The following is a 14,029-nucleotide window of genomic DNA, read 5'->3' as shown; positions in this document are numbered from 1 at the left end:
AGCCACTCCTAAGTGGATCAGGTTTGGAAGGGCAGAACAGAGTGGATATCACCCTTCTGGGAGCAAAGTACCTGCCAGCAGTCCTTGGGCTGTTAATTGAGAGATACATCCAGCTTTCTCCAAGGTGTGAAAGCCCCTGAGAATCCAGCACTGGGTGGAAAAACTATCGAGTTTGTACATCAGCAGCTTCCCAGTGACAACATGCTCTACGAATTCTACTGTCCATCCTTTAACTATGGAGCTGTCCTCAGCCTGCAGAAAGCTTTCCTAAAAGTGAGGGCCTCATGGATCATGTGCAAAGGGAAAATCCCCACTTTCATCGCTCAAAAGTCAAGCTTTCGCAGTGCAGAAAGAATCTTTTAGAATCCAAATCATTCCAGAGAGTTGTTTGGTCTTTGCCATCTCTCACTTGCTTTGTGTTGCTTCCTGTCCAGTGCAATCAATCAAGGTAAAGGGATTTATTAAACTGAGAAGCAGAAAGGGGAAGCTTTACATTCTGAAGAAAGAAAGACCTTGTAAATAACAATGACATCCTGTGTGTTTTCTGACCCAAGAGTTATCCTGCAGATGAGCAGACTCAGTCCATGGACCAGCAATTCCTGGATACTTTCAGTTCCATCAGTCTTGAACGGACTGGGGAGAAGGGAAGCAGCTTTTAAACATGGGAATGCTGGCAAGAAACATGAAAATAAAATCTTTTAGGGCTTCAAGTCCTCAGCATGGACAGTCAGAAATGTGTCCACAGGTTTCTTAATGCTCTTCAACCCAGGCAGTCTCCTACTCTGACGCCACATTTTGGAACTAGCCACTGACCTTTAAATTGGCAGGTAACTGCACATTTGCTGAGCCAAAGGCCTGAAATTAATCCTCTTTAAGCTCATATCTCTATCCACCCTTCCTTCCCTCCCTCCCCCTTCTTCTCATTTTTATAATTAAACATCTGAAAGTATTGCTTGTTGGGTGGTATTTCCAGCTTCAGTCATTGCTGGCTCTAGCATAGGAAAACTCCTCTTCTCTTTTGAATACGTATCACTTGGACTCTTTTGTGTGAACTATTCTCTCCATTGCTTGGATATTTTTTAATGATATTTTTATTTGTATTTTCAATGGCTGTGAAAGACCTCAATTGATACAGCTTGTGAGAGTATGTTTTGCTACATAAACACAATTATTTTTGCTATACACACCCACCCTGTGCAAGAAATGACATTGTAGGCTCACAAAATTGTAATGCTTCCCATATGCTGAACTAACTGGCTGTCTCAATGGATCAAATATAAATATTGATGCAACATGTGCCATTTTACAAATTAATCATGTACAGAGCAGGCTGGTTATGACAGATTCATCTACACTGCCAATTTCTTTTGTCCATAATATCCAGTGACCATTGATACCTCCAGGGATAGACCACATGAAACAGGAATGTACACACATGAGCAAGTGACATTCAGATCTGAGGGGAAGAGAATTCTTATTTCTTTGTTTTAAACACATCTGTCCCTGTGGAGGATTGTGGGTGGCTGTCAGGACTGGCACAAGAGGTGAGTCTGGGTCCCTAATGCAGCAGTTCATCTCTGAGTTACTCCTATTTCTGTTCCACAGCAAATTTTGTGGGATGGATTGGAGTCCATGTAGGAGTTAGTTCAGCAAATATCCTCCTGCCATTTCCAAAGCCTTCAGATTTTGTCTGAATCAGAGCAGCTCTGTTGGATCAGGAGTTAGACACCTCCTATTTTAAACTAGCATTATCCCATCTGCATTAGATCTGCAATGTCACCTGCCTGTTGACTTTGTGCTTAGATCTCTCAGCAGCTCATGGGGGTGTTGTACACAGTAATCCTTGATAATCACTTTTCCACATATAGAGATTGAAGGTTATGTCTCAAAACCTCTGTGTTCATGAGAGAAGATGCAAATAATAAAAAGCCCTTTTCCTATCCCAAGAACTCCTTTGCTTCTGTTCTATTGTATGCTTTCCATGGGATAACATGGAAATAAAATTGGGGGAAACAGCATGGAGTTTTTTCATACCCGACTGCAAAGTACACTAAAAACTAGTAAGATATCAACAAAGAGTTGGGTTTTGTCACTATGCCTTACTTACCAAAATCCCTGACACTCTTTTTAGCCTCAGATTACATTGCTACAGATCCAGACATGGAAAAAAGAAAAAATGCAATTATACAACAGGTTTCTCTAGTTCAGACAATCCTTCTGGATTTTGCACACATGCACTAAATAATTTATCAAAGTACAGTGCTAAGCCAAGTTGTTGTATGGAGACAAGCTACCCAGTCTGGAACATCTTGTACCACAGTTTGTAATGCAGGAATATGAATAATACATGGAAAATACTCAAGTGAGGATACAAAGCCAGAACTGCAGGCATCAATCAAATGTAAAAAGTGGGTACTGAGTGTGTAAAAACCTGTTTGCCAGCAGCAGGTCTAGTAGACAACTTCAATTTCTTCTCTGCCACCTGTGGCACTCTCCTGACAATCTGCCTGTCCACTTTGCAGAAGCTATTTTTGAAAATTTGTCCATTTTCCAGTTTGTGCTCCCTGTTCATAGAGTGTGACAGTCACTTTCGGAAGAAAGAAGTTCTGTAACATTTCTGTTGTGCCAAGACAGCCTAAAATGTGGCTTATTACCATTGAATGTACTGTGGATTCACCAGCCAGTTAAAAGTAGGTGTGATATGACAAAACATTGATGAGAAAACTGCAGATAGAGCCAAAACATCTTCACCTCTTAAACTGTTAAATCACAGCAAAGACTGCCCTTGATCTCTAGCCCATTTCTGATATACAGGAGATCTCTCTTTTCACAGAGACCTTAAATTACATCCTGAAGCACAATCTGCAGTCCCCAGTGGAAAGTTCTCATGCTGTCATGAGTCTCAGACTAATCCTCATTTGAGAAAAGCCAGCACAAGGTCATGTGCATCATAACAGTCAGCTGAGCAGCTTGTCTTCTCCTCGCCCCTCTGCTCTGTGACATCTGACACTTTTTTTTAGCTCCACTTCTGCCAGCAGTTTTGAATTAACCTCAGCAGCATGGAGCGAAGCACTGTAAGAGGTTAGAAAGCGCCCTGCTCTCATGAGTGTTCTCTCATCAAACACACACCCCACAGGCTCAGGGAAGAACAAAACCCTCAGGGAATCCTCTCCCTGAAAGCCATTTGCCACTTGAAGAGAAATAGGAGAAGATGAACCCAATGTGAGGTGCAGATTGCAGTGCCCTACCCCATCTCCCCCATGGCTGCAGTGTCCATGATGGGAAAGCAAACTGCTGCAAAGCCTAAATGAGCTCTCACCATCCTTCTCCTCATCTTCAGACACATCAGGCTGCTCTTGTTCTCCAGCCTGCTACAGATTTTCTGTCTCTGACAAAATCTCTGGAGAAAATAATTTCTCCTTGCTAGGAGACCATGTGCATTTTGAGGAGAAAAGGTCAAAGACCTACCTACACTTTGAACAGCGGATCCAGTTTGCTCAGAAGATGGTAAGAAATGGTGCATTTGAAATGTTCAGCCTCAAAAACAACTCCAATAAATAAGGACAAAATTGAATTAAGACCTTATGATTCATCTCAAAAACAAGAAGTAAGGCTATAAAAATTCTAGATGATTTAGGAACCCCCATGCTAAATTTAAGGCTGACTTTGCTCTCTGGTGCTTCTATGCATGATCAATGTAATAACCAAGCTTACTCACTCCAGCTGCCTTCAGGTGTAAGGGATAAATACAGGGATACTGCTGCTTTTGATGATTTTCAGGGATAGTGAGGCTGACACCAAAGGCTTCATTGACTCCTTTTAGACTGGAGTTCAGCTTTAAACTGCAGTAACTTCACAAAGTACAAATGAAGGAAAACTCTCCTTCCTTAGTGCCCAAATGTAGTTGGGACATTTTGAGGCTTCAGAGAATCTGTTCCTGCTTTCCTTCTCAAAACCCTTCTCTCCTTACAACAGTTTTTTTCTCTGCCATGTTCATCTACATTCATTCATCACCCAAGAACAATTCATAAGCTGCATTTAGGAGCATCTAACAAAGGGAAAAGATCTATTACATTTCCTGGACTAGATGTTCACAGGCAATGGTTACTGCTAATTTGTCTGTTGCACTGACAGTGTGTCATTCCTGCCTTTGAGAGCCTCTAACTAGAAGGATTACATAAGAAAATAAATAACAGTAATACTACCCTCTGATTTCAGCACTTATTCTCTTCTCCAGGCCCCCTGCAATGCTTATTGCCAGGCTTTGTCTACGCTGGGTAAAGAAATAAGGAGAGGAGTAATTAAATGAATATGGCAATTAAATTGGTTTAATAGGCAGCTAGTTAGACAAGTATCTGTGGCAAATGGGGTACACAGGCACATATGGCAGTTCTCAGCACTGCACTGCATATAAGGCAGAGGAGTATTATAAATGAGTTCACAGGGCTTTCAAATCTGCTCGGCTTGAACTGATCATTTCACATTTTTTCTCAGCCAGATGCAAATGGACTGAATGTTCTGCAGCTGTCATCACCTCTCTGCACAGTTAGAGGCAGTTGCCCCCGACTCAGAGTGCAATTTGCTTTCCGTGATGTACCTCCAGTGCTCTGTGCTCATAAAGAAATTCACTTGGAGGGAGCTGGCTACTGATCCTCCCTGGATGAAAAAAACGTGCATTGCCACAATGTCTGATTTACCATTTGTGGCTGATCTGCAGGTTTGGAGCAGTAAAACTGTCCAGTCCAGAGTACTGGTCAATGGCACACAGCTGGAGGTGCACAGCTGGCCTGACTATAAAGATTATTAATGGGGTTTTGTTTAGCTTTTTTCAGATATAGTTGAAAACAGGGAAAAATTAAGTAACTTGGGATGCACCATGAACCTGGTTGTATAAAAGCACTTTGTGTTATTAAGAATCAAACTTGCACTGGCTCCCCAGACTCTTTCTATTCATATTCTTCATCAGAATAAATTAGAAAGACTGAATTAAAAATGCCTCTTCAGCATCATTTGTCAAGAAACAGTGGGAAGTGTCTCCTGCAGTAACGCAAAAACCCAGACAAAGATTTTTCACTTCTCTTTTAGTATTGCTATTAGTAAAGCTGCTTTAGCACAATTCCTAGCCCAAGACACAGGGCCATGGAGCACTTGTACTGGGCCTTATAAAAGAGGGTTGTCCCCTCCCCTCCCCTCAGGGACAGCCTCCAGCCACCAACACAGTGCTGCCCCTTGACTGAGCATAACACTAGAAATAAAACAAGAGAAAGTTACTCCACCTGGCACTTGCCATGTACACAGAGGTCTGCCTCATAAGGCCCACAGGGAGTTCCATCCAGGACTCTGTCTGTCACCAGCACAGGAGAATCCTTGCCCAGTGGGGAGCAGAAGAGCTCACATGGCTTATCTGAAAAAAGAAATATGACAACTGCCCTTGGGAACAGCACAAACAAGTGTTTGAGGCAGTGGTGATGCATTCTCTGCATGAATAGATTTGGGTATCTCACCTTTGAAGGAACACGAAGCTTTCGGTTTAGGCCTGTCATTTGCCCACTTTAAAATATCAATATTTATAGGGTAATATAGATGAGACTGGGCTTTAATAGCACAGAAAACCAATTAGTCAGCACACTTTTGTGTATCTGTTTGTAAAGGGAAGATGTTTGTTACATGGAACATTTATCAGTCTGGTAAGATTTATCAAGTCATTGTGTGTCAGACAAAATTCAGGCTACAGCCAGTGATTTTAGAAGAACAAGCTCTCCAAAACATTTAACATCCCACCAACATCTAGTTGAATTGCAGATGAAGATCCAGCAAAGGAAGCATTAAAGGAATGTAGGTGAGGCAGGAAGTCATGCTGGGATGCCCCAAAGTGACATAAATTAAAAAATGTCACAGGGAATCCATTTTTTTTTAGTTCCAAATTAATTGAAATTTTTAATGTTTAAATTCCCGACTGTTCAGACTGGGAATCAAGTTAAGGCACTTCTCTCTCAGCATTTAGAAAAGATCAGTAAAGCATTGACAGATCAATTGTATTTTCTATTAAGAAGGCTAAAGGAACAGCAGGGCAGCACCAAGAACAATTAACTGTAATTAGTCTTTCAGCTGTAGCTAAGGGGGGCCTATTGTAGCCTTCTCACCAACAATGGGAGCCCTGCAGATGAGAAACTGCAGTGAAAGAACAGCAAGGAATTACAGAGGGAGATGAAAAAACTCACCATCCACAATGACAGCTGTCAGGAGGCTTTTCTTCTTGCTGGTGTACCTGTCGTGGGCCTGGCACTGCTGGTCCCTGAAGCTGGGCACCCCCTTGGGGCAGGGCAGGTTCTCACACACCGTGTGCTCCACGCTGGCTCCCCGGCAGTTCTTCCCACCCGGCCCTGGGCTGAGGTGGGAAACACAACAGGGTCAGCACTGAACAGCTGCAATGTTACATCTTTCCCCTCCCACCCCTGCTTTGCCCCATGCCTCAAACACTCCTGAGGATGAAGACACAGCAAACATCTCTCCAGCACGTGTCCTCCTGGCAATTAAAATACCATAGAAGCAACTATAACCTGCACTGTAAATAGGGTATCCAGAAACAAACCTCTGCTGCAAACAATCTCCATCCATGAAATCTATGCCATCTCACAACTTTGTTTTTTAAACATGCAGGAAAGGCCACTAATGCAATATCAGGATTAAGCACCTGCAAAACCTATTCTTTTTTATTTATGAATCCCCAGAGAAGAGGGAAAACTCAAACTCTCAGCAACAGCCTGTATTTTTTTTTGCAAAATAAAACAAAATACAAACAAAAAAAACACAAGTAAGCATGGAATCTGGAATCCCAAGTCCTAAACCTACAAGTTCAAACACTGACTGAGATTGGGATTTCCAATAAACTGTGCAATCCAAGCCCACCCTGAAACAGTGACTGTGTGAGATCTCCTGGTAGACAACTCCACAGCCACCTTTCACTGTATTTATGCCAAGAGAATCTACCCACTAATTGAACTGAGGAAATCAAAGCCCATTTATGCTGCTGTGAACCTTTGACATGACAGGAGGGGACTAGAGAAGGGATGCTCTGTTTAAACCAGTGGTTTTCCCCTCAGTCCCACTGTACACCAACAGCCCAAAGCCTAGATGAGAACACAAGGCAGTACAACTCAAAATTGGCTCAAGACACACTCCTTACAACCATGTGGAGGCAATGCATGTAAATGCTCAAAGAAATTACAGAGAGGAAAAACCAAATCAAACAGTGAAGCAACTGGTTTAAAAATACTGATAGTCCCACAGGCTCAAAAGTCAGCTGGCAGGAGGTGAGATTCCTGTTAAAAAATAAAAAATCCCAAGACCAAATATATATAAAATAAAAGATAAATCCCTTAGCCAGTATTTTTGGACAGTGAATAAACCAGCTGCAGAAGTGGGCTGAGGCCAGGAATTTGAAGCAAAAGAAGATCACGTGCATATCCTCAGCCAAGAATGTATATGAGCAAGAGAATTTTAAAATCAGTGTGCAGTGTTGGAAGGAGCATTTCCTGTAATTTAAGGAACTATTATGAATGGATTTAGGTTTGGTCAGCACTGTAGCTGACAGCAAAGAAACCAGCTCAGTCCTCTTTTCAGGAAAATGAGCTGGTAAAAATCAAACCTGGACATTATACACATGCAACTGCAGCTCAGTGTTATTTAAGGAAAGGAATAAACACGAATATATTTTTCACATGGTTACAGGTCAACACAGCCTGTGTAAGCCTATCCATCATCTAGGCATGTCTTCAAAGTGGCTGTGTTGCTATTCAGAATTTCAGCCCCAGTTTAAAAAGAAAAGCTTTGGGTACTTTGTCTGTGGAGGAAAACTTAAATTCTGAATAAAGTCAGAGAGACCCCACTTGGAGAGCTGCTGTCAAGGCTGTGAAGTTGTAATGAACACAATCAGGGGTGGCCAATTAAATGGCACCACTGTAACCTGTTCAGGCCTCCCAAACAATGAAGAGACTTCCAGACGGACTTCAGCTGACCTGAGGGATTAAGGACAACACCTACATTTCATCCTGAACCAGAAAAAAAAATCCAAGCCAAGCAGAGAACATTGGCTTGTTTGTAGTCACTATGCAACAGCACCCAGGGCTTTCTCCATGTGTGAAAACTTTCCTGTTCTTCTGCAGCACATCCTGACCTCCAGAACATCTCTAGGTGCTTTGCCAACACAGCTCTGGGGCACTCTGACCATTGTCAGCCACTCCACTGCTCCCCAAGCCCAGAGGCAGCACTTCCTGCAAAACTCATCTCTGAGGCACATTGGCTCACTATGGCCTGTAGATCCAGATCAGCCTCTCCTCATTCACTGCAGTGCTGGAGGGGAAACTCAGCATCAGTTTTACTGCCAAACTATATGTTATTAATTCAACAGTATCTCCCTTTGAATCACCGCATGGGCCACTCCCAAAGGTGACCCTTCAAGCCACTTCCACAGAACCTACTTCAAGTCACTCCAGGATTCTGACCCGGTCATTGCTGCTTGTGAATGAGAAATTCCTCAGGGCTTCTGCACAGCTCTGCTGTCTGTTTCTCCCCCATACTCTTACAGCAAGGGTTGCCCAAGTGGGAAAAGGCTGTCTGCATGGCAGAAGGAGGCAGGGTGGTGTGAGGACTTACGGGGGGTTGTCACATTTGCGCTGCCTGAAGCGCACCCCGGTGCCGCAGGTCCGGCTGCACATGCTCCACTGGCTCCACACGCTCCAGTCGCCATCCACGTGCTCAGGGATGGGGGTTTTGCTGACACACTCCCCAGCTCGGCACCACTGCAAGGCAATCAGGTTAGCACAGCCTGGGAACAAGCCCTGACCTTGCACAGGTGGACTTTAAAGGATGCCTGAGGGATTGAAACAATACCAAGTTTAAATTTCTAGGGATTCGAGGCTTTGGTGAGATGGAGGTGGGAGAAGCAGGAAGGGAGGAGGTGAAATGTAGAAATTTAAATGTCACTCTCAACAAGCCCCTGAAGGGAGTTCTGTCATTAAAAAAAGAATCACAGAATTGAGCCCCTTACTTTACAAAGCAGATAATTATCTAAGTGCTAAGACTTAAAGCCCCACGATTCACAGAAACTGAGTCCAAGAAATCATACCCCAAAGCAATGCCTTCATCAGCACTGCTCCCAGTATGTACAAAATGATTGAAGTATTTTGGGCCTAACTTGGCTAAAGCCCGAAACCCCTCTGATCCTAATAGATTGTGCTGGCTCCTGACCAAGCAGCAAACTTGGCCTGTCCAGGATGTGACACAGTGAGCACTGCTAAGGAATCTTATGAAAAAGTCACCAGGACTCCTCCAGTTAGAAAAACATGGGCCTAGAAACCTTTTCTCTCCATTTCCTTGTCATGCCTTCCAGGACAGAGCTTTTCTTGTCATTGTTTATTGTTATTTGCAAGCAAAGAAAAGGTCTCTTGATTTCAACAACCAGCTTTTTAATTTTACCCTGTCTTACCCTCCCAACTATACAGTAGACAAAAAATTAATTAGAGTCCAAAACCAGTAAATAGGAGTCTGACAGTTACCAAACCAGTCAAGGTCCTATATACATATATACACATATACACACACATATATACATCAAATTATACCCCAAAAAGAACAGATCATCATTGAATTTGAACTCAATTATTTTGAGCTACTTTTAGAAACTATAAAGTTCTTAAGTAGCCTCTTTTTCTTTCCCCACCTTCCTCCACTCTCCAAATGTCAGACTAAAAGCTCTGCACACTTTGTACTTCAAATACAACCCAGAACACGACTAGCTATGGGTTTATGCTAAATACTGAACATCTTGGAAACATTATTCCCACTGCTGGAAAACAAAAAGTGACTGCTGCTGAGCATTCTGATTACCTTGTCTGCGCCACATTCGGTGCCATCCAGAGGGGGGTCCAACTTTGTTTTACAGGATGTGTCTCCTTCCACCAGGCACCAGAGCCCAGCACACATCAAATGCTGTAATCACAAAGCAAGGAGGTGCAGTTATTACTTTTGGAGATGCCAGCCATCATTATGGGATACACTTCAAAGCTCAGGCAGTCTTTCTCAAGTGAATCCAGAGGCATCCAGTTGGTTTGGGAGCAATTATTTTTTAAGGGTCGATTGGCATTAAGTGGTGAGGCTGGAAACATGAAAGAGATTGATGGATGCCACTGACAGGAACAAAACCTACCCCAAACAAAAAGTGTGCTATTTAAACAGATTTCTTTTCACAAGAATAAATCTGGTCCATTAAATAAGAATCCTATACAGGAGGCCACATCGGGTGCTTTGGAACTATGCCACATGCTTAGATGTCCAAGATGCTTAATTACCCCTATTTTTAAAAAAAAAGATACTCAAGTAAAGGCAGCTGGTGGTAGCAATAATCAGCCAGCAATACCCCTGGGGACAAGGTGGAATGAGAAAGAGGAAAGGATGTCATGGTGTGCTGTGCAGCAAATGAGGAGCTTGGTGACAGGTAGGGCCAAAGACTGGGAATACATTCTGGAGATCATTTCCCAGTGCTGCTGTTCTGCTTAGCCAGGGTGTGCTGCAGGGATCTTATTGTTGACCACAACTGTGTGACCTGCCAGATCAGTACGTTTTCAGAATTTTAGAAAAAGCACCAGGAAGAGGGGCCTTTGCATCCGTAACATTTTCCACAGCATCCACCATGCTTTGCATTCCATGGAAGTGGATGATTTCAAGACAGTGCTACATAGCTGAGTACCAAAAGAAAGAAAAAGAAGAGTTACATTTCTTTCCACTATTGTTCACATTTCAATGTAATGGTAAAAAGATGAGAAACCTGACTCTAGTGCCAGCTGGTCTTGTCAAGATTTATTGCACCTCATTAAATAGTTGAGTCAACACGCTTCAGCCTTATGGTTCTTTCCCAATGTAATGTAAGAGACTGTGGGTGCATGTGTGTTTTGTGTACAGGCATGTTGGTATGTCTCTATAAAACAGATCATGTCTCTATAAAATAGATCTGTACAAGAGAGGGTGCAGACGAGATAAATCCCAGTCCCAGCAATGATGTAGAACATACTGAAACAAAATAGTTATCGCAGCAGTATCTGCATCCTGCTCCATTTCCACATTGCTTTCTGGAAAGAGGATTTTGCACTATTTAAACCCAAAGAACATTCACAAAAACTGGAAGCAGACAGCACAATTCAACAGCTGTATTAACCACAACGTAGAAAGTCATTGTCAAACAAACAAACAAACAACAGCAAATACTCCAGGGAAATCTAAATCAATGAATTTTCAAGACATTCTCTCTGAACAAATAGAGCATATGGGAAAATATCAGTCCTTAGTAATTTTGACTAAATGACTGTGACTAATTAGTGGTTTCCCCACAGCTCTGAAAGCACTTAAGCACCAATTAGCCATAAGGACATCACACACTGTTTTATTGATAGGTGTAGTGAGGCAGAAGCATTGACAAGACAGAGATTTCAGAGCTGATGGAGAAATCCACTGTTCCACCCTATAACTCCCAGATTATCAACCCTCTGCCTTCTGGAGAAGACTAAAAGTACTTCAATTAACCATCCATAAGTGTCACAGGAAGAACAGGAATCCAGGCAATAAACCACAGTGTGAAAGCACTACCAGCAAAACCTCCTTCAAAACTGTGGTTGAAGAATATTGATAACATAAAATGAAGGGAAGCTTTGGAAAAATAAAGATGCAGATAGCAAGTATTTCCCTTTTCCAGTCTTCAGCCCCTCTCTTGCTTATAACCACAAAGCTTCAGAGCAGAATATGCAGAGAAACACTCTACACAGATCTCTTGAATGACCCAGACAGAAATGTTGCCCCAGAAGGAAACCCTCTGCTTCTGCTTTCTGTCAGAGACATCCTGGCTGAGGATGCAATGGACGTAACTACATCCCTAAAGAAGTTGTTCTAGACACATATGAGCACCATTGCTAAATGTCTTTGCATTATACAAGACCTGTACTTGTTCAGCTTCAGCTTCAGGTCCCTGGATCATAAACTGTATGTAAATTAGGGTTAATTTCTGCTCTTTGATGTAAAACTGGGAGGACAGAGGGGGTGGTGGTAGAAACAAAGTCATAAAAGTGAAACTTTGGCTGGCAACCAGAATCCCTCCCCAGCCTACAAAAACGTGGAAGATGATAAAACCAGGTCACATGTCCAAGTATGAGCCATGGCATGGGGAAGCAATGGGCAGAGATCCCCTCAACTATGTGTGTTTGTACCTGAAGAACTGGGACCAGCCCAGGGATACAGAGGGTGCAAATATTCACATCCATGTGGGTGTGGTGTGTGTATATATGTGTGTGTTTGTGCCTATATATACATGTATACACACACATAATTATAGGGAGATAAATAAAGGAAATATCTCTCTCAGCAACACCAACCTTCCTGAAACCTCCCATCTTCGAGGTATGGAAAACATCGGATTTTTATAGCATCCCTGTGTTTGATTCAGAATCCTAAATGCAAAGCATATTTCAGGAAACAGTTACAGAAAAATCTGGTAACGCGCTGAGCTCTGTGTTCTGGTGCCACACCACTACAAAGCCCAGGCCCTCGTTAGCCCAGTCCCCTGCATTTAATAGTGTTCAGATACCCCAGCAAAGATGAAACCATCAGCTTTGGGATTGAATGTTCCCAAGATGTTTTATCATGTTAATAGCTCTTTTCAAAAGAGATCATGTATCCTCCTCAGCTACAATAGGAACCCAAACAAAACTCCCCATTAAACAGCTAAGCAGTCGCAGTGACTGACTTTTTAACGGTTAAACAGCCAGCTTTGTGGGGAAATATCCAAGTGAGAAATGGCAGGACTTTAAGGAAGTTGTTGTATGTGAGTGGCAACTCAGAGCTTATACTGATACACAAGAAGCCATCAAAAGAACAGTATTAGTGCTAATTCTGCATTCAGCAAGCAGATTTCAGATGGCAGGTCCCTGCCTGCAAAGTATTCCCTACAGCATTCAAGTGCCAGTGAGGATTTTCCAATGATAGATACTTCGCACTGGAAAAATATTGATTTGTTGAAACTGTCTGTGGGGAAAGGTCATCTTTGGATCAGCTCCCAGTCTGAAATATTTCCAAGAGTGAAATAAAATTTTAAAAAGTGAGATGGCTGTTGAAAAGTAGTGTTTCAATAAAAATTTAAAATTACTTGTTAAAAAAAAAAAGAAAAAAAAAAGGAAATTATTTTTCAACTGAATCCTTAAGGAATTTATACAGAAAGAAAATAAAATTTAGAAATTGGAATTTTGATAAAGGTGCAAATTTTAGACTCTCAAAAACTCCTGGGAGATAGGAAAGCTTGTCTGCACAGCTGTTAGGAACCAGTCCTGGGAGAGGTCACGATCTGGAAACTCCCAAGCTGGGAGAGGATGTGCTCGGCAGGTGAACGACGCTTCCGATTACAGGGATTATAATGCATCTATCTGACACAGGGGCCTCACTGTGCCAGGTGTTTGCTCTCCCTCAGAGATCTCGCCATCTAAACAGACTCCTGGGAGCTTGGGGATAAAGGAAGTTTTATCACTCCGTTCTAGGTGGAAAGATGAGGAACAGAGAGGGATTAAATGTCTTGCTGAAAGTCTGCTGGGAGACAAGCTGAACCAGAGCTGCTCAGAGCTCTCTGCTCAGTGTCACTGCCACAGGCTCCTGTGTCACTGCCTGCTCCAGCTAAAGCCAGGCTCTGGCTCTGGGCCTTCCCACCTTTCCCAGCTTTTCACACTTTTCAAGGATGGTGTTTCCCTTCCCTGGGACTCCATCCCAGTGTGCCTACTCAGACTCACAGCATGCACAGCTCACACGCAGCCCAGGGAAGGGATTTATTTCAGGTTCCTTAGCTCAGTGCTGAGTTAGAAATGAAGAGAAGATAGAGTTAACCCAGCCAGCTCCTTGCCCACAGGCTGCAAGGCTGGAGCCTCTCTTTCTGGGTTAGATATTGCATCACCACTGCTGCTCAAATCTGTGTGATGCTGCCCCATGACCTCATGTGGGC

General features: G+C 42.8%; 1 protein-coding gene across 2 annotated transcripts in view; it reads right to left on the bottom strand.

Annotated features, from left to right (window-relative positions):
* ADAMTS17 (ADAM metallopeptidase with thrombospondin type 1 motif 17) overlaps positions 1-14,029 on the bottom strand; it is a 156,142-nt gene that overhangs the window by 55,688 nt on the left and 86,425 nt on the right. For both annotated transcript variants that reach the window (XM_085070355.1, XM_085070356.1), the window contains exons 11-14: positions 9,889-9,990; positions 8,656-8,801; positions 6,222-6,388; positions 5,277-5,404 (exon numbers count right to left, since the gene is read on the bottom strand). In XM_085070355.1, coding sequence (XP_084926481.1) covers positions 5,277-5,404; positions 6,222-6,388; positions 8,656-8,801; positions 9,889-9,990 — 543 coding nt within the window. The remainder of the gene's footprint in view (positions 1-5,276; positions 5,405-6,221; positions 6,389-8,655; positions 8,802-9,888; positions 9,991-14,029) is intronic.

This window comes from Lichenostomus cassidix, chromosome 10 (genome assembly GCF_008360975.1).
Source record: "Lichenostomus cassidix isolate B80296 chromosome 10, HeHo_3.0, whole genome shotgun sequence".
NCBI classification, from domain to species: Eukaryota; Metazoa; Chordata; class Aves; order Passeriformes; family Meliphagidae; genus Lichenostomus; species Lichenostomus cassidix.
Note: the sequence above shows the minus strand (reverse complement) of the source record. Positions and strands in the feature narration are given on the sequence as shown.